A 21,200-nucleotide genomic window follows, 5' to 3' on the forward strand; every position below is an offset into this window, starting at 1 on the left:
AAATTCTGTATTTGGCTTTCTCTTTACTAATGAAGGCCTTTCCCTTCCAACTATCTGATTTTTTTTTCCTTCAATTCTGAAAGACTATTAGACTAATAGCACATTTGCTGCCTGCCCCTCTTCCGTCTCCCATGTTTCCTAACCAGAGAAGAAGATAATTTCTGGTACAGATCTTAAATATTTCATTAAAAAGTCTTTTCTAATTTTTGAAACCAGACGTCTCGGAAATAGAGTCAAACCGATCGTTTTCTCCAGTGGAGAGACGGCAGCAGTATTCCGACAATGATTATCATTCCTCAAATGAAAAGCTGAAGGAAAAGCCAAAGTAAGATGATACGTATTTTTCCCTTGTACACGTCACTGTCTGTGTGCACACATATGTATTTGTGAGTCTGCCACATTAGGAGGTATTTACGTGACATGTGCTTACGTTCAAGAGAGGATGTCCAGAACAGATGGTCCAGGATGGGCTCCACACCCACGCCCTTCAAGTGCGCAGAGGATGTTGCGGCTGTGGTTGGCACGGAGACCAGCAAGGAACCCAGATATCAAGAGGAAGCCCCAGGTGAGGCTCATTTTATTTATTTTTTATTGATTTTAGAGAGAGAGAAGAAGGGGGAGAGGGGGAGAGAGAAACATCAGTTTGTTGTTCCATTTATTTACGTATTCATTGGTTGATTGTTGTATGTGCCCTGACCCAGGATCAAACCCCCAGCCTTGGTGTATCAGGATGATGCTCTAAGCAGCTGAACTGCCTGGCCACGGCCCAGGGCTCATTTTAAACAATCACTTTCAGAAGTTTCTCCTTGGTAAATCCAGAGGATGGCTGGAAAGAGAGAAAAATTATTTTAAAAAATCATTTTCAAATATGGAAGAACCATTCCTATCTCTCTTTCTCTCTTTCCTCTTAAAAGATTTCATTTATTTAGAGAGAGGGAAAGGTAGGGAGAATGAAAAGGAGAGAAATGTGAGAGAGAAACATCAGTTGGTTGCTTGCCTCTCACATGCACCCAACCGGGGACCAGGCCCGCAACCCAGGGATATACCCTGAGCTGGACTCAAACTGGTGACCTTTCAGTTTGTGGGAAGACACCCAGCCACCTGGGCCACGCTGGCCAGGGCTCTTTCTCTTAATAGTAAAAAAAATGTAAAGAAAAACAGTCCTTTTTCTGCCAACAGATCAGTCAAGTTATGTTTGGTTAGTTATGGTTCTTTTGTCTCCCATTTCTGATCCCAGCCTGAGCTGTTTCTGCTCACGATACTTCTGACACCAAATGTGTGGGTTTTTCCTCCCGTCCACTTCCAGTTCTCAAATTCTCCAGACACCGACTGGGTTGTCCTGTGATGCAGTTCAGTTCTGACACTGACCCCATGCAGACCCCAAAAGTTAAGGGCTCTGTCCCACAGGATGCCCTCACTTCAGACACCAGTCTCAAGTCCCAGGCTATCACCTTTACTTCTGACCAACCAGCTCTAAATCAGAGTTCCCATGACTCTCTTCTCCAGTTTGATAATTTGCTGGAATGGTTCACAGAGCTCAGAAAAGCATTTCACTTGCTAATACTGGTTTATTATAAAGGATACAACTTAGGAACAGCCAAATGCAATATATAGCTATATAGAGCAAGGTATAGGGGAAAGGAGTGTGGAGCCTCCATGCTTTCTGGAAGCCTGCCACTCTCCTAGTACCTCTGTGTGTTCACCAACTTGGAAGCAATCTGAACCCCATAGTTTTGTGGAGGCTTTGTCACGTGCATGATCAATTATTAACTCAGTCTCCAGCTCCTCATCCTTACCTGGATGATGGGCGGGCAGGCTGAAAGTTCCAAGCTTCTGGTCATGGCTTGCTTATCCTGGGGACCAGCCGCATGCCGAGGCTGTCCAGGAGCCCACCAGGAGGCATGTCTTGAATAAGTATCAAGACATTATGATTCAAGGATCTGAAATCCTTATGTTCCAGGCAAAACCTCGTTTTTATAGAAGAGTAAACACTGTTTCTTCTACTTTCGACAGCTCAGTAATAGAAGCCACTACTAACAGGGGCTATGACTTTAGAACAAAGGACTGTCCTGTCACTGGGGAAATTCCAAGGGGTGTAGGAGCTCTGTGTCAGGAACCGGGGTCAGACACCAAATGTTAGAGCAAAAGATGCTCCTGGCCCCCTTACTGCCCTGGAAATTATAGGGATTTTAGGAACTTTGTGTAGGAACTGGGGGCAGAGACCAAATACATATTTTTAATCATATCACAGTCACTTTTTGTCATATTTGATCGGTTGAGGTCCTTTTATAGCCCATCTCTGATCTCAGCCCCACCCCCTAACCCTGCCTCTACCACCCTAAACTTACTACCATGACTTTACATGCATAAATATTTATCTATGAGCAAACAGCATTATCATGTGGGGTTTGTTTTTGTTTTTGTTTTATTTAGGGTTTTTTTAAAAGATTTATTTATTTACTTTTAGAGAGAAGGGAAGGGAGGGAGAAAGAGGGAGAGAAACATGGATGTTGCTTGCCATTTGCATACCCCCTACTAGGGACCTGGCCCATAATCCAGGCATGTGCCCTGACTGGGAATCACACACAACCTTTAGTTTTGAGGGATGATGCCCAACCAACTGAGTCACACTGGCCAGGGCGTAGGTTTTATGATCTTTATATATTGAGACTAACAAACTCCTTTTGTCCAGGTTGGTAATGGCAGGTGCTTTTTTAATTCACAGCTCCTCAATCAAAAGCAGTGCCGAGAACTTTTCTTCGTCCCAGCCCTGAAGATGAAGCAATATATGGGTATGTATTTTCAGCCTTTAAACCCCTCTGTTTTTCCACACAGCTCTATCTCCTTAAATGAAATCCAGAAAAAAATGGTATTTTTTAACAGCGGATGGTGATTTTGCTTAAAATCAGCCACCTTTAATCAACCCCTATTGCTACTGTTTGTGAGAAAGAGAAGTCATTTGTAGAAGAGTAAAATAAGGAACTGGGGTAAAGTTTGTGTTGTTAACTTTGTCTGCACATTCACTTACCTGGCTATTTCTCCAAAATGTGATCCTGAATATTTGAGTTTGGCAGGTCGGTGACTCCAGATGGGTGAGGTACTGCTTAATGCCTCTGTGGGGGCTGCAGTGACATGGTGATCCCAGTGTGGGGAGGGGAGGAAAGTGATGCCATGCTCTGCACTTGATAATGAGAACCCCTGGTTCAGTGTTCAAGAGCAGCCGCTCCTGGATTAGGACGTACTTGAACCCAGGCCGTGTGTCCATTTGACTAGAGCCCTGGAGTGGTGGCAGGCTTTCCTTTGGAAGAATAGTTCATGTGGCCTTAATTTTGTCATTTTAACCTTGCCCTTTATTAGTTTTCTCATCTTGAATGAGCTCACATAAACATTTTATATTTCTACTTCTTCACTGGTAAAGTGGGCCTATTGTATTCATCTTACAGCACTGAGGATGATAAAATTATACATTACATGGGGGAAATGAGAGACTTAAACACAAATCACTCTATAGATAGAAGAAATTAAATCTCTCATCTGCTAATGTTGGTCCCCTCTGACAAAAATAATCTTCCATTTTTCCTTTCTGAAACTGAAATCTTTGCAGCCCCAACACCATAATGGTCAAGTTCAGGAAGGGAGACAGCGTGGGCTTGCGGTTGGCTGGTGGCAACGACGTCGGGATATTCGTGGCTGGCATCCAAGAGGGGACCTCGGCAGAGCAAGAAGGCCTTCAAGAAGGGGACCAAATTCTGAAGGTAAGGAAAGCCCCGCTCTGTTTCTAGAAGTTACTGGAAAAGAGTGGGTTTTTCTGGGGGGCTTACAGAAGGGAAGGGCAGAGCGGTCCCGCTTGTGAAAATAGGTCAGCTGCAGGTATGTGGGTGCCCGGCATCGAGGTCCCAGCTTCCCTGGAATGGGTCCTCTCCTCTCAGCCCTAGAACAGAAAACTTGCTCCTGTGGGGGAACTTATAATGTTCGAGAACCTCGCAAAGATTTATATCCACTTGATTAATAAAAAAACTGAGACTAACTAAAGGCCTAGAAAGAAGAGCCTTCATCAAAAGATCTCCCTCATGATTGGTTTTTCATTGACTCGCCTGTCTGGTTGTCGCTCATTAGGGCAGTGTGCTGTCATTGAGCAGAGGTGGGTGTTGGCACCAGATCATCTGATTTGAACTGCATCCCAGTCTCTCATCAGCTCTGTGACCTTCACTCAACCTCTGAGATGGGTTTCTGCAGCTATTCAATGGGGATAAGAATACCTGCCTTGCAGGGACCCTGGGAAAATTAAAATAGGTAACACAGGCACCTGGCAGAGTTCCTGGCACAGAATATCAAGGTCAATGTTCCTTCTTTTACCCATTGGAAAATAATAAGTTGCAGCCATTGAATATGTTATTTGCATCTAAAGTTGTCCAGGAGGAGGATTTCTTGGTTAATCGAATACGGGTACTTTCAAACTTAACCGTATATGTATTTGTATAGTCTGTTGGTTTTGAAAAATGGTAACCAACTCAGTTTGACATTTCGTGAGATACGTGTAATGTACTTCCCACTGACTTTGGCATGAACTTCAAGAATGTCAGGTACCTCTTGATTATACAAATACAGAATGTTAGGGGACTGGCTTCACTGGAATTTCTGCTTCTGTAAACTTGCATTTCTTAGGACTTACTGGCAGGGGTAGGGGGTCTGGTAAGAGCATCTAGGCTCAGAGGAGAGGGGAGTAAAGAGCAGCATTCCCGGGGAAGCAGGCAGCAGAGCACGGAACAGGCAGCCCTCTTCCTTCGTGGCTCTTGGCCCCACTGCAGGAGCTCAGGTTTCATTTCTGGAGCACATGGAGGGCAGACCTTGATCATGAGCCCTGCTGCAGCTTTCCATTGACATTCTAGACCCTCTTTGGCTCCAGTCAAGATCCTAGAAGACGAGGTGTACCTGAGTGAACCTTGTGGTACCACATGATCCTAGGAAACATTGCTTACCAAGTGCTCCTGATAAGAATCCCATCCAAAGGCCAGCTCATACCAGTTTACTCTGGGGCAGATGATGCCAAAGAAGAAAAAGCGTGTTTCCTAGCTAGTATCAGGGCCATAGGAAGGCAGGGAGAAGTTTGGAAGCTTTTGCTCTTGAAGAATCAAGGATAAAATATTTTTGCACTCGGGGTGGGGGGGGAGATTTTATAAATTTCCATGAAAAAAAATAGGGACTTCATACAGGGACATGACAGATCGACCTCTCTGTAAGTTGTTAAAGATGGGGAGAGTTGCTTCCATGGGTGACAGTCACGGTATGCAGCGCTTATATTTAAGAAAGGGCCTCATTTCCTGCTTTCATTTGGGAACAAGCAGGAAACTGGGAACTGGCTTCCTCATTCTTGGCTGAGAATAACTTTTCTGTTGCCTACACAAGGAGCCCCCAGTTCTGCAAAGGGGTGAGAAAGATTGAGCTCGCCTGCTGCGGCAGAGAGGCCGCTACAGAATCCCCTCCAGGTTCACGCCAGACGGGGCGGATCCTGTGGACTGTAACTAGATGACAAGAGGATAGTTGCTGGAGAGGACTGTACAACTAACCTTCAAAGCATCAAAGTGTCGCTCCATGGTTTTTCTGTTTTTTTCAACCTTGTTTCAGAACCACCTCTCATGGCAAACTGAATCCATGTGGTGAACTATGTATGTGTACTAATAATCCCTTTCTTGTATCACAGGTTTTTTAAGTGCGGCTCTTCCTTTGGTCAGGTGACAGACAGCCTGGCGTGGAACGAAAGCATGAATGTGCTGTGTGTGGCCAAACCTGTGCCTTGTAAATAACAGGAAACGACATGCTTTTGTGCTTGGCCTGTCTCTTTGCTTATTATTTGTCTGGCGTGGTTGTCATTTCTCTTTCAGAAACTTTTAGGGGATGGAAAAGAGAAAAAAAGACTTCTAAGTTTGCTTATTAACCATGTGGATTTACCATGTAGCTAGCATGTGTGCTTAAATTTTGACTATTTTTTTGGCTTGCTGGATGGTTAGTCTCACATGACCACAGAAGTGGACAGAGGGACCTTTAAGGTTTTCCCCAGCCCTATGGCTCTGTCTTATTTAAATAAACAAACAAATATAAGCATATACATGCATATAGAAACATACAGGTGGCCATCCCATCGTATGTAGACATGGGGTAGATCTACAAGTGGCATAAGAACGGTCATATAACAAAATGCAGTGATCCTGGTTTGGGGGATGGCAAGACAGGGAAGATCGTTGTCCTAGGTGTTAAATATTGTTTCAGAGGGAAAGTTAATGAGATTGTTTTAGCAAATCACTTTATCTTAAAAGCATCAAGTAAGTTTTAATTCACTTAATTATAAAGTCTGACATTAACTACATTATAAATTCTAACATTAGTTAATGAATTGTTTTTTTTAAATAAAGCATTTAATTCAAGAATTCTGTAGTCCTCAATGATCAAAGAAAATATTTCATGGGAATTCTGTATCTTTTCACTACTGTGACACATTATTAAAACATTAGGGACTTTAAAAGAATTTTGCATTTTACTTATTTGTAGTTTTTCTCTTTTAAAATGGTTTTAAGGTACAAAACAAAGATGTCAAAATGTCTTTTTTTCCCCCCATATTTCAAATGTACTTGCTTTCTAATTTCCAAAAACCATTCACAGTATACCCTGCTGAATCACTGCGGAACGAATGTTGTGGGCTCTTTGCCAGAAATAAGTGTGTGTCAGAAGCTTAAATATATGAGCCTGTATATCAGGTTATTGGTCTGTCATATAAGGCTAATGCTCTTTAATTTCTTAAGCTTATTAATAAATACCTTTTTAGGTGATAGAATCTGTAGGAGAAAGGTGGAATTGATTAGAACCTATATTTTCAGGTTTTTATTTGAACTAATTTAAAAACTGCTTTCATGCTTTTAAGGGTCCTGGATGCTTCTTTGCCATAGACCCCACCACTCCCTATTGCATTCTAGTTGCCTGTTTCCTGATTGTACATTACCTCTCTGTCCGCCTCAACGGAAGCCTCAAAGAAGACCAAACAGAACCCCCAAAAGTTCTCATCTGATCTAGTGACAGGTCTTTGATGGAATGCATATTCCTAAGGGGCAGTTGGCAGTGTGGGGAGGCCGGAAGGTATGGTGGTGCCCACATAGCCCAGGCTGGCAGCAGGGTGCTGGAAGGGCTTGAGTAGGGACACTAAGGACTTCTTTTATTATTATTATTATTATTATTATTATTATTATATTTTATTGATTATGCTATTATAGCTGTCCTGACTTCTCCCCTCCTGGCCCCACCCACCCATCCAGTGCCCCCCACTCCCTCAGGCAATCCCTACACCATTGTTCATGTCCATGGGCCATGCATATAAGTTCTTTGGCTACTCCATTTCCTATACTGTACTCTACGTCCCCATGGCTATTCTGTAACTACCTACTTGTATTTCTTAATCCCTTCACCTTTATGTCTGAGTTTTGCCCTGGAAGACCCTGATGAAAGCAATCAGATAAAAACCTCAGGTAGCACCTTTTTGTAAACTTCATTTTTGTTTTTCCTGTTTGTTCTTCCTGTCAGGTGAACACACAGGATTTCAGAGGGCTGGTTCGAGAAGATGCTGTTCTCTACCTGTTAGAAATCCCCAAAGGTGAAATGGTGACCATTTTAGCTCAGAGCCGACCTGATGGTGAGCAGATTTGTCCATTATTTTAATGAGGCGGCGGAGGGGGGAGGATGACAGAGGTGCCTTGGGACTAGAAGAGGTAAATTTGGGTATTAAAAATGGAAACAGATTCTAATACCTAATCTCTGGAGACAGTTTGGGTAGCATTTAACTTTCTGTAGAAATGTTTTTTATGCACCCACTGAAATAATTCCACTGGTTGTATCAACTGGGAATATAACTGCTTTTCTGGACAGTGATCCATCCATAAGTACAGCCTGGAGTTATTACTGAGCCTTTCATAGGATAGATGCGAACAGCCACACTTACTGGTCAGCTCCCTCATTAACGCTTAGCCGTCTGACAAGTGGCTTCCCCTTACCAGGTCTCATTGTTTCCACCTATAAAATGGGAGGTGATAGTATTTTCCCTGTCTGCTTCGGAGGATTGATCGACAACTATATTAGGGTTCTCTAGAGAAACCAAACCAGTAGGGTGTGTGTATGTGTGCAGTAGAGAGAAAGATTGATTGACTGATTATAAGGAATTAGCCTAACAATTAGGGAGGCTGGAAAATCCCAGGATCTGCAGAGTGAATGTCAAGCTGGAGACTCAGGAGAACGAATAATCTAGTTTTAGTCCAAGTCCAAAGGCCTGAGAACCAAGAGAGTCAACAATGTATTTGGAGTCCAGACACTGGCAGACTTGAAACCCAGAAAGAGCTGATAATGCCTCCATTTGAGTGTGAAGGCATAAAAAAACTGATATCCCAGTTCAAAGGCGGGAAGAGTTAGTTTTCTCCAGGTCAGGGGAGGGTTCATCTGTTTGTTATATTCAGGCCTGCAACTGATTGGCTGAGGCCCACCCACATCAGGGAGTGCAATCTTCTTTACTTAGTTTACCAATTTAAACATGAATCTCCTTTCAAAACACCCAGAATAATGTTTGACCAAATACCTGGGCATCCTGTGAGCTGGTCAGATTGACAAAGAACCTTTAACCATCACAGCCGCTCAAACATTAGCTGTTTTAGGCTTCTTCCTGTTTGAGCTACGGTTCCCAGAGGGTCTGTACTCGGGCTTTGCCAAATGGACAGGAGGGAAAGGGGGTGATCAGAAGTAGGAGAAGCTGGTAACTCTCTAAGAAAAGACCTCTGGCTGAGCAGAATGCAGCAGACAGTGTTGTATTTGTCTTGCAGTGTACAGAGACATACTGGCTTGTGGCAGAGGGGATTCGTTTTTTATAAGAAGCCACTTTGAATGTGAGAAGGAAACGCCACAGAGCCTGGCCTTCACCAGAGGGGAGGTCTTCCGAGTGGTGGATACTCTGTATGATGGCAAGCTGGGCCACTGGCTGGCCGTGAGGATCGGAAACGAACTGGAGAAGGGCTTAATCCCCAACAAAAGCAGGTATCTGAGATCACACGCTCCCACACGCCCCTCTTTCACGTTCCCCCCTCAGATAAACCACAATCCCATCCTCCTCCAAAAGGAAGCTGCACATGGCTCCATTATTTGCCCTCAGGCCCTCTCCCATTGTCTCCTCCTTGTTTACGAGGAGTGGCCTGGAACTGGAAATATCTGCCAGCTTAGTCTGTGTGTGTGTTCTGCATCACATAGCTGGTTGTTGCACTTAGCTGGCTTTGAACGACGTCCTGAGGAATGTCCACAGCTTCGCACGGCATGTGGGCAGATACCGAGTGGCTGTAGCGTACCAGCATAGCTCTTAGAGATATGTTGCCCTTTTGCAGTGAGTGTCCCTTGTCCTCAACCCCAGCAGACACTTGATGGTTTGCCAACACTTGCATTTTGGCAGGGGTCTCAGGTCTGTTTGCTGTATACCAGCCTGTCAAAAGGAGCCACTTTTAGTGTGTTTATTACTGAGCAACTTCTGGTGGGTTTTATGGGGACTGAGCCTTTATCTGCCTACACTGGGAAGAGAGCATCCCCACATATCCCACCCCTTGAAACCTCTCCATTGCCAAGCTGCGTCTTCTCTAATCCAGGTTCATAAGAAACCCCGAGTAGACTTGGTTAGTGCCATGCACATTTGCACATTTTGTGGCTTTAGAGATTGACTTCCTGTGGTTTCTTCCCTCAGAGCTGAACAAATGGCCAGTGTACAGAATGCCCAGAGAGACAATGCCGGAGACAGGGCAGATTTCTGGAGAATGCGCGGCCAGAGGTCTGGCATGAAGAAGAACTTAAGGAAAAGTCGGGAAGACCTAACGGCTGTTGTGTCAGTTAGCACCAAGTTCCCGGCTTATGAGAGGGTTTTGCTGCGAGAAGGTGAGGAAGCCACGTGGGGCTAGGAAATGATCTGATTGGACTCTGAGCCCATCTTTCTTCATTTTCAGGTTGTAACCATCAAGTGCAAACTCACCTATATCACTTAGACCAAAGCAAGATTAGAGTTGGACTTATATTCAAACACGAAACAAGACTTATAAATAGACTTATAATAGACTTATAAATGTGCAAAGTCATGAATGGTGGCGTGTTTCACAACCTGAGTTATTTTTTATTTATTTCTTTTTCTTTTTTTTTCATACTGCCATTCAAAAGGTTTTATATATTACCTATAGTGAAGTTTATCTTAATAATAGGGGAATGAAGGCGTATTCTTCAGAGAAGAGCTGGGCTGAATTGAGGGTGGGAGAACATACGATTGCTTTCATGTAGACGTGTCAAGTAGCCCATAAAATACTGTTGCTTTTTATTTTAACAGCTAAGGAAGTATATGTGTTTTCATCACCTTTCTTATTTCATTCCAGCTGGTTTCAAGAGACCTGTGGTCTTATTTGGCCCCATAGCAGATATAGCCATGGAAAAGCTGTCAAATGAGTTACCCGACCTCTTCCAAACTGCTAGTAAGTCCGTCAGCAGTATTTTTTTCCTCACAAAATTTTCATTTGGAAAAGATCTAATATGCAGAAAAAAATGGAAAAAAAAAACAAAAACAGTGAACACCCAATACACGTCCCCTGGAGTCACCATCACAAGTTGTTAACATTTTGCTCTATACCCCTCCCCTCATCGACACCATTTACACACTTCTTAAAATTTCTGCTGAACCATCTGAAAGTTTAAGTTGCAGACATTATAACACGTTTTGCCTTGTGAATCTCCTAAGAATAAAGACATTCTCTCCTCCTGCACAACCACACCACCATTATCACAGCCAAGAAATTTAACACTGGTTCAATAACACTTAGTATGTCGTCCGTTTTTCAGGTTTTTCTCCATTGTCCCGGTTTTCCAGTTTTGTCTTTCATGGCTTATTTCTTAAAATTCTGAGTACAACCATGAATCCTGAAATACATTTGATTTTTATGTCTTTCTAGTGTCCTTTTTCCTAAATTATTTGGTGACCCTGATGTTGTGAGCAGTCCAGGCCACTTGCCTCCCTGGTGGGCCTGCGTGTTTCCTTATGATCATGGCAGATTTCGGCTCCGCAGCCTGTGTGGGTCGTCCCCGTTGCCTCCACCAGGTGGTGCCTCGTGTCGGATGTCCCATCATTGCTGATGTCAGGTTGCAGTACTTGGTAGTCACCAGTTCGTAAAAAATTATTTAGCCTTTTGTTTTTGCTTTTGCAGAAACGGAACCAAAAGATGCAGGCTCTGAGAAATCCAGTGGGGTGGTGCGTTTAAATACCGTGAGGCAAATTATCGAACAGGTAAGAAAGTGGAGCCCAAGGACACATTGTCAGAAGGAACTGAGTTGTGGTTCGCTGCAGTCATTTTGAGAAGAGAGTCTGTAACAGATTACTGGGTAATCTGCGGTTGTGGTGTGTTTTTTTTTATTTTTTTTTTTTGAGAGTTCGCAGCTTTGTACCAAATTCCCTGTTAATGCATTTTCTCGGGAATTCTAATAGATTGGTAATATTTAATAGACATAATGTGAAGAGAAACATCTTCTGCTTTTTGATTTAAATGGACAAGTTTTACCTGATGCCGCCTTTACTTGTTAAGACAAACTCTTCGATGCTGTACGACTTGACACACCCTCTCTGCGACCTTTTCCCATTTCTCACAGGACAAGCACGCACTACTTGATGTGACTCCCAAGGCCGTGGACCTGTTGAATTATACTCAGTGGTTCCCGATTGTGATTTTTTTCAACCCAGACTCTAGACAAGGTGTCAAAACCATGAGACAGAGGTTGAATCCAACATCCAACAAAAGTTCTCGAAAGTTATATGATCAAGCCAACAAGCTGAAAAAAACATGTGCACATCTTTTTACAGGTAAGTGAAGTTTAAAATGTAGTCTCCTTGCTCCAAAGTGAGAATTGGAGAATTTAAATGAAAGAAATAATGATCTGAATAGTAATAGAGACAGTAATTTAGATACTGCTCTTGACTCCTCAAAAGGCAGCCAATCCTATAAAACACGTGTATTAAAACTATGGCATTTGCATATTTAATTTTGAAAGTTTGAACATTATCATAAAGATCCATAACATGCAATAATTGGTGATTGAGCCTGACCTGCCACCTAGCACCTACCTCTCTGTATAGATGGTGTCATTGTTCTCTCCCTACCGTCCATGCACGCACTGGCTTACAAAGTGACAGGAACTTGGTTTCATTATTTAAAGATGTCCTGCAGCGGAAACTTGAACACCTATCCTGGATATTGGATGACATTAAAGATTTATTACTTCTGCTTTTAGGATGATAATGTTATTGTGATTACGTTTTCTAAAAGAATACGTGTCTTTAGGAATGTTTACTAAACAAAATAGGTATGAATGACCTAATGTACAGGGGTGGGCAAAAGTAGGTTCACAGTTGTTTGTAGGAAAGAAGCCATGCCAGCTGTGAGTATAGTAATACAAAGATAAACTCTGATCCTCGTGCTCACAACTGTAAACCTACCTTTACCCACCCCTGTGTATTTACAGATGACACGCATGCTGTCTGGGACCCGCTTACGTAATCTTCAGTGGGGAAAGTGGTTGGGGCAAAGGCCAGACCACACTGGCATGTATACATGCGAGTTCCCTAAACTGTTCTCTCTCCTTTTGTGTGTGTTTAAATTTACCATAATGGAATATTTTTTAAATCCGTGAAATGAAGACCATTGCTATGTTACTCATGAAAGTAAAATGATGTAAGAATGTGGAATTTACTAACTGATTATATGCACTAGTAAACGACTAGTTCTGTGTGTATGGTGTAATTAAGGGTGTAAGAGGGTTACAGAGCGTTTTGGTCCCGAAAGGTTGTGGGAGTCGTGTGAGGAGGCTGTGTGGATGTCATGTCCTTAGGATAATGATAGCTTTTCTGAGCTGAGCGCCAGTCATTGTCAACCTATGTTATATTTAGCGGGCCTGATACTGGGGAGGGAGGAAGGGGTGAGTGAACGTCCACAGTAGACTCCTGTTTTACTGTCGCTGGCTCTTCTTGTTAAGGAGTGAGCTACACGACTCACCACTGAGGCAGAATGCTGTAACTGAGAGGTAATTTAGTCAAATATTCACATATAATCTTTCTCTGTCATTTTTACTACTGCTACCGCTAATAGTACTGATAATATAACAACAATAATAATTATTATTACTCCTTTTAGGATAGTGGTAGCTAACAGTGGTTCAGTCTTTCCTGGGCTCTGTCTTTTCAGGCCATAAGGAAGACAGGTAACTTCTACAAGATCACACCTCTAGTATCTGGTTGATCCCACACTGAAACTGTGGTGTCTCTGCACCTGTGTCCAGTATTCTCTATTTGTTACAGCACAGACTTATTTTTCTAATGTTAGAAGGGTCACATAGTGCAGTTCCTCCGTTTAACAGATAATGCATGCATTTAACTGGGGCCCAAGAGATTATGAAATGTTCAGCCTATGCCCACGTCATCCCTCCATCCCCTCCAGTCAAACTCAAGTCCATGGAGTGGCTAGGAGCTTTCTCTCAGAGAGCTGGATTTGGGGTTCATGTGACCATATGAAATACCAGGACAGAAAGTAATGGCCTATAGGGGAAAAACCAGGCTGCAGGAGGCTTGATGAAGGGGCGGGCAGGGCAGGAGTAGGAGCCAGGGCCACAGGGCACTTCCTTCATCTGCTGTTGAGTCAGCATCGCTTGCCCTGTGGAGCACAGGCCACAGTAGCTGGCTGTGTCTGGTCAAGGGTCCTGAGGAGCCCATGTGTGGCGGCTGCAACAACTCCTGATTCGGCCCTGCTGATAAACCATGAGATCCTTTAAGGCAAAGCCTGTCCATGACCCAGCTCTGTGTGCCGGAGGCCAGCCCTGGGCCTAGCCAGTAGGCAGGGCATAGCTGTTTGCGACTTAGTCAACACTGCCTCTGGCACCGCTTACGATTTCTTGCCTAAGATAATCAAGAAATTGAAGGTTTCAGGGTGGCTAAAGTCAGAAGCTGGAGTGTGAACGTAGACACCATGAATATCTAGTTTCATCTAGAACTTTGAAGTGATCCATTCTTACAGTGTATATGTTGCCAGCCTCTATGTTGAAGTACATAGTCTTAAATACTGATGGAGCAGAGTCCCGGATAACTGCCACCAACAAGCTCCCATGCCTACCCAACGGCCTTTGTACAGTTTTGTTCCAAACTTCTGATTTGACTCTTCAAAGCTGCCTGGATGTCCTGCTCCTCGCTGTCTGTTTCCTCTGTTTCACTCAGCCTGGCCAGGCTATGACTTGATAGTATGTGTTGTGGCCAGAGTCAGAGAGACTTTTTATGATTCTAAATTTGCATTTTTATGAGTTAATAAGCAGGAAGAGTAGAGCTGCTTTGATGAACACACCATCATCAAGGTTCAAACTCAAGGGTCAGGTTGCCCGCAGTGTCACTAGGCTCAATATCCTCTCCCCTTGTTGTAGAGTAGCAAGCAGACCTGTCCCAGAGATGAGTACTTAATTGTGACAGTGTTAAAGCAGCTGTCCTTGCAAACTCAAGGTGCTCCTCAATGAAGTGCAGATGACAAGGGGAGCTTTATTCTGGGATTTGCCTAAAAGCAAGTTGTCTTGTCAACGTAAGTTAAAATGGTAGACTGACCCTTCGCCTCTGCATTGAAAAAATTTTGTTATAGGATACATTTACCTATACAGGTCAAAAAAGTTACTTTATAAAACATAAAGTTTGGGTTCTGTGTTTTCTTGGAATTCCTGAAGCACTCAGCCCCTGGTTTGTAGACCACCAAAATGGAATTGTGGACTTAGAGACCCACGCAGGGCCGCCCTTGGTGTGAAACTGTGGGATTTTTAAAGCACCACTGGGTATTTTAGCACTTTTATCAGCTTTCACAGGTTTCATTAATGTGAAATTTGTACAGTTCAGCCCCAGGACTTTGGAAGTACTGAATAAATGTTCCTGATCATTATTAGTAATATTACTTTATGCTTATTTTATTGTCCTTCAATGTTGCGTGTTATTAAAAGTATAATGCTGTGTCATTGAAAAGGCTTGGGGGACAAAGTGGATCTTGTACCAGCTGAAAAGTCGCCGTAGGCAATTTCTGGTTTCCCAGGGGATTGTAGAGACAGGAAGCAGATGGAGATGCTGTGCTGTCTGGCTGGGCACCTCGGCTGGGGCTGTTTGGAGGGAAGCCCTGCCACCTGACTAGCTTAACTGAGATTTAATTTACATAGCCTGCCATTCACCCATTTAAGATGTAAAATTCAGTGGGTTGCATTATACTCAGAGTTGTACAGCCATCACCACAGTCCATTTCAGGACATTTTCATCATCGCAAAGAGAAACCCCACACCCGTTAGCAGTCTTCCTCAGTGTCTCCCAATGTCCCAGCCCCGCACATCATGTTTGCTGTTGCCCTTGGCACTTCCCAACCCCCTTGGTTGGGGAGGGAGTAGGGGACTTGCTGTGCCGAGGCTGGGCATGGATGCTTCCGAAATCCCAGGACTCCCAGCCAAGGCAGATGCAGGCTGAGTGGTGATCCTGGCAGTATTTCACTTGAAGTTGGCAAATGTGCTCAGCTTACCCAAAGGAACATGGGTCTAGCCTATAGGTGGGGAGCAACAAGAATTGACTAATATTGCTCAGAGTCAGAAGAATCTGAAAAACTTGATGAGCGAAAGCCAACAGTAAACCCCAGGTATTGATTCCAAGTAAAGGAAAGGTAAATCATAGTTTGCACACACCCATTAAAAAGAGGTCAAGTGCATGAGATGACTGTTACCAACTTAGATGTCCCCTTTATACGGGACTTAGGAAATTAGCTACAGTGACGTTCTTTCTTCTTTTTTCTTTTTCATACCCTTGACTCAATGTGAATTCAGTAAGAGGTCTTATTACCTTTTTTCATCTTATCAGGGGGCATGAATATATCTTCTGCATTTCATAAATAGCTGTTTTAAGTAGGGTTTTCTCATGATAAATACAGACTGTACTTATTTCATACAACTCCAACTAAAAGTTCAGAAAGACAACCTAATGTTCTGTGTGCATTCACTGCAAATCACTCATTTTGTCCCTGGGTGTGCAGTCTCGCCTCCATGTCTGAGTACTGTAGCATCACATTCTACCCAAGAGCAGAGCAGTGTTGGCAGAGGGCCGTAATGAGGATGCCAAAGTCCAAGGAGTCAAGGTTAATTTTGGGGGGGTTGTCCAATGTATCAGTTTATTCTAATGCTATAAATAATAAATAACCAGAGAAATTGTAAGCTCACTCCGGATTTTCCAAGGTCAGTGTTAGAACTCCTTAAATGAAAGAGTGGTATATGTTACTAGGCAGAACACTGGAAGCATAGTGGCTCACAAAATTTGCTCAGTGGTTCTTTTCTGGCTCTCTGCTGAGAACTGTGCAGATTTCAGGTGAGACGGAGCAGTCACCTTTTACCAGGAAGCCCCTAGAATGCTACATCCTCTGAGAAAAAACTATGACGTTATTTTAAAAAAATCCTAATTTGCCTGTTGTGTGATTATTTTCAACCCAATTTCATTTGTTCTCCAGGACCAGTTTGCTTGTCGGTTCATCCCCATTAGACCCATAAATACACAGCACTGAAGAGTGACTTGTGTGTGTTTTCACTTGGCTGGTGTTTTATATCAGTGCTCTGAAGTCACGGTTCCAGACGGGCCGTGGTGTGCCATGGCTGAGGCATGAACTATAAAAAGCAAACTTGAGAGTTGGCGTCTAGGCTTCTGTACTTGGTGTGAGGCCCAGGGCTGGTTTCACTGTTGTGCCTCAGTTTCTGTCCTGTAATGTGGGGGTAATGGCGACACCTACTCACAACATTGGTGTGAACGTGAAACAAGCTGACCCATGGACAGTGTTTGCACAGTGCTTGGTCAGTCCATGGGGAGGGCTGTTACGCAAGAGAAACTTTGTTCTCTATAGAAAATGTACATCATGTGAACAGGTACTTAAGGAGCTTGGTTAACTTGTGTGTATATTCTGAAATATTTAAGCCTATCAAAATGATACATATTTTAAATATTCAGTATTTTATTAGAGATAACCAACAGCACACTAGTGTATAGTTTTCTTATTTATAATATGTAATGGTCTTTAAAATATGGTGCTTTTATATCTGTTTTAGGTGTGTTTCCTTTGCTCCTAAAAACACACTCTTTAAAAGCATATGTTTAAAGATAGCTTTTATGAAAGGTACACATTCTGAAACGAAATTCACCCATTTTAGGTTTACAACACTTATTTGTAATATAAACCCAACTGCAGGGATTTAGTATTCAAATGTGTTCGAACTTTCTCTTGCCTTTGCCAGAGTTTTAATTCACATATGACAGAAATGAGTATGAATTATGTCAAATAAGTTTTTCAGTAAACGTTGCTTTGGGAATTGATGCAAACCATTTGCCTACATTTCTATAGCTACAATCAACCTGAATGCAGCAAATGATAGCTGGTTTGGCAGCTTGAAAGACACTATTCAGCATCAGCAAGGAGAAGCAGTCTGGGTCTCCGAAGGGAAGGTATGTGGCATAGATACTCTGCTGTGAGGTGAGAGTCCATGTTTTGAATCTTTTCTCAAGAGGGTAGTGAATGTAGTGAAGCCATGCCCATTTGAAGGAATTCCAACATGTGCTGATCAAGTTTGCAATTTTATAAATTCTCTGGAAAAGTAATAAAGTGAAGGGGCTTTTAGAAGAAAAGCAGAATGTAATACATGCAACCCTACATTCACTTCCCTTTTACTTTTAACGTAGTAACTAGTATTGTATTCCAAGCACACTAATCAGAGCTTACAAGATCTCGAGCTGACCTCCACAGCTTACTAAAGATGGGGAAACTCAGAGTAGAGGTGACAGATGAAGTTAAGGAACACAGAGAACACGGTTGAAAATTAATAGAAAGAAGAAAAGGCAAATGGAGGTGGAATCATTTGCTTAAAGATTGGCAGAGAATGGGCCCCGGGCATTTGAGTAGGTGACAAGGGGGCATTAGGAAACTTGTGTAGACTCCTAAATTTGCCTAGCTTCTCATCTGTGGACATAGTTTACCCACAGCTTTCTGCAGGGAGGATGCGGAGAGTATATAATTTCCTGTGGTTCCGGGAACCTTTGGCGATAGTCTTCTGTAGTCTAGCCAAATGGAGGTAGCTTAGAGGGACAGTTTTGTTGTAGAAATGAGTCAACTGCCAATGAGATTATTGAGCCCAAGTCTTGCTCTTTGAGAACTACACGTTTAGTCAAGGTGTCTAGCATCTCCCGAGTGCCTGTGGCCTGCTGAGGCTCTGTGCTAGCCTCCACGGGGACAACAAGTTGAACAGGACAGAGCTTCTGCATCAAGGATTTGAGAATCTTGTGGCTAAGTGAAGAGGGGCACAGCACAAGGCAGGGTGCATTTATTACTAGGAGACAAGTACCAGCAGAAGAAGCTGAAGAGAAGCCAGATTCTGGAAGACAGAGCACAACAGTCTGAGGAAGCATGCGCGACTCAGTAGCTGTATATCAGATGGAGCTGTATCTGGTGGCAAAGACAGACAGGGTGAAGGGTTCCTCATTTGAGTCCCTGCACACACATGAACATAAAGCCAAGTGATTTCAGGAAAATAAGGTTCACTTCCCTTTGTAGAACACATTGAGGTTCCAGTCACTTGGCTGTGCCCTTGGGAATTTTCTTGAGTCCCCACTCCCAGGAGCCATGTCACACCCCACTGACCCTCCAAAACACATTCCTCTAGATGGAAGGGATGGATGATGACCCTGAAGACCGCATGTCCTACTTAACCGCCATGGGCGCGGACTATCTGAGTTGCGACAGCCGCCTCATCAGTGACTTTGAAGACACCGACGGCGAAGGAGGCGCCTACACTGACAATGAGCTGGATGAGCCAGCCGAGGAGCCGCTGGTGTCTTCCATCACCCGCTCCTCGGAGCCGGTGCAGCATGAGGAGGTGAGGCGAGGCAGGCCACGGGCTGTGAGGCCACGGGCTATGAGGCCACGGGCAGGAGGCAGAGGTTCTGGTGTTTCACTGGAATTCTGCTGGACAACTGTTAATTCAGGGAGCTGTGGAAGGTCTTCCTGAGGGTTGAAACGGATGACTAGTAAAGAGTCTCTCATGCGAAGCCAATGCCTGCATGATAGTGGTAGTGGTCCGTGGGAGAGCAGGGCAGGAACTAAGTGCCCTTGGGCACGATGGATAAACTGAACAGCTTTATGGGCTGGCCATCCAAATTGCAGGTGGCCATCCAAAATGCAATAAATTGCATTTATTTTTTTAAATACAACATTATTGTATTTACTTGTAACCTTTGATTAGGCCTCTCTCTCTGTATACTTAGATATCCCTGCTTTTTCTCCTCCATCCTCCCTTTAACCTTTCTGATCTTGCAAAAACTCCTGAGTGTTTCCCCATCAGTTTCCTTCTGTCTTGTATTTCAATTTTTGAATTGAGTTCATGATCAAATACATGTCTGATCACATGTACTATGCATGCACTGGCCAGTGAATAGACAGCTTATGTGATCCTAGAAATCAGATCAACGTGCCCTAAGTTAGGACCCGAGCAGTTATTAGTTGCACCTCAGAGAACATTGGGATAATGATCTTGTACAATAGATGAGATTATCCATATATTTGGGTAATGCTTGCTCTGGACTTTCCTTTAGCAACTCAGCACAATTCAGGGAATGGTTTTATTCTTTATAAAACAGAAGTACGAAAAATCCACTAAGGATATCCACTAAGGGGAGTGGGGGATAAAACCCACCATGACAATAAAAATATTAGTACATAGCACTGGACAAGTTGTAAAGAATATGTTAACTTCTTAATGTCTGTAGATATAGATACCTAATGCTTAAAAATGTTGAAAGCGTTGAGTGAAAAGAGGTTTTAGACTTGAGATTTTAGACTTTTCTACTTGAAAGGAAGAGACTACTACAAGGGATGCATCTAGTTTTAAAAAAATGGATCTTAAGCATTTGCTAGTGTGCCATGGTAGTGTGCCAGGTTTCTGCCTTTTCAGTAAAGAAGCACTGGATCAGTGTCTCAGCTTGTGCAAGTTAGGAACTTCTATGCAAGTTGTGAGCCTCAAATTCTGAACTTACGCAAGTCCTTGGAATTCCAGCACAGCAGACGAGTGCTCTTTTCTCTCTGCTGCGATGTTCGTGTTGTGAATAAACCTTTATGTCTTGTAGAGCATAAGGAGACCCAGCCCAGAGCCGCGAGCTCAGATGAGGAGGGCTACTAGCAGAGATCAACTTAGGGACAGTAGCCCGCCTCCGGCATTCAAACCAGAGCCGCCCAAGGTATGTGGCTGGGAAGCCCAGGATGGGAAGGAAGAGGAAGCAGACACCCCTGGAGCTCTCTGCACGCCCAGGGAAGAGCACACACGAGAAGATGGTGTTGAGTTGTGTTTTTGACTCACTGTTTCTCCACTAGAACCTGCCTTTTGTCCTGTTGGGTAAACTAAAAAATTCGGGAAGGAAAAAAAGATAGGAAGTATGGAAAGGGCGTTTTAGGAGATTGTACAGTTCTAAAACTGTTAGTATTTTTAAATTAGTTGACACAGGAAGAGAAACGTTTGACTGATACTGTATGCCCCAAATCACCAAACCCAGGCTCAGTTTTTCCTTTTCTGTCCAGTTGGAGTTTTCTGCCCACAATCTGATTTAGATGCACCAGAAAAATCCTTACTGATGATTTGCTAAAGAAAACAACCACCACATCATTGTTTATAATGCCTCTTAGTATGAGGAAGCTTAGTTTATTTTTTAAGCAAATCATTATCCAGCACAAAATCAATATAAGAACACACGGGTGTGTCATATGATTCTTTATCTCTTCTCTGAATCAAAGCTATGACTATATGCTTTTCCATATTAAACTAATGGAATTTGTCTATTTAACTCAATAGTTCAGTTGAGAAGAAAGTAGTAATTGATTGTGTGAGCTATCGGAAGTAATTAATAACCTCCTAAAATATATCAGTGAAAATTTACAAGCAGACCTAGGACTGGAGTGTGAGGGGAAGTGGCCGTTTGCATGACATGCCTCCCCACTCCCTACTCCCTACTCCTGTCTCCTTCAAGGCTGGACATGGGCCTCACCTCCATGCCAGGGCGTGGACCCTGGTGTGGTGTGAACTCAGGAGCC

At 43.3% G+C, this 21,200-nt stretch overlaps 1 protein-coding gene across 9 annotated transcripts in view; it reads left to right on the forward strand.

Annotated features, from left to right (window-relative positions):
* TJP2 (tight junction protein 2) overlaps positions 1–21,200 on the forward strand; it is a 119,720-nt gene that overhangs the window by 94,639 nt on the left and 3,881 nt on the right. For 3 of the 9 annotated variants that reach the window (XM_028509457.2, XM_036021730.1, XM_028509448.2), the window contains 13 exons: positions 217–325; positions 438–565; positions 2,726–2,792; positions 3,605–3,755; positions 7,570–7,678; positions 8,853–9,063; positions 9,755–9,942; positions 10,428–10,523; positions 11,250–11,329; positions 11,689–11,899; positions 17,472–17,572; positions 18,784–18,996; positions 20,243–20,353. In XM_028509457.2, the coding sequence (XP_028365258.1) occupies positions 217–325; positions 438–565; positions 2,726–2,792; positions 3,605–3,755; positions 7,570–7,678; positions 8,853–9,063; positions 9,755–9,942; positions 10,428–10,523; positions 11,250–11,329; positions 11,689–11,899; positions 17,472–17,572; positions 18,784–18,996; positions 20,243–20,353 (1,775 nt within the window). Of the gene's footprint in view, positions 1–216; positions 326–431; positions 566–2,725; positions 2,793–3,604; positions 3,756–7,569; positions 7,679–8,852; positions 9,064–9,754; positions 9,943–10,427; positions 10,524–11,249; positions 11,330–11,688; positions 11,900–17,471; positions 17,573–18,783; positions 18,997–20,242; positions 20,354–21,200 lie in introns of all 9 variants that reach the window. The other 6 variants (XM_036021733.1, XM_036021729.1, XM_036021732.1 and 3 more) reach the window with 3 other exon arrangements.

Source organism: Phyllostomus discolor, chromosome 3 (assembly GCF_004126475.2).
Source record: "Phyllostomus discolor isolate MPI-MPIP mPhyDis1 chromosome 3, mPhyDis1.pri.v3, whole genome shotgun sequence".
NCBI classification, from domain to species: domain Eukaryota; kingdom Metazoa; phylum Chordata; class Mammalia; order Chiroptera; family Phyllostomidae; genus Phyllostomus; species Phyllostomus discolor.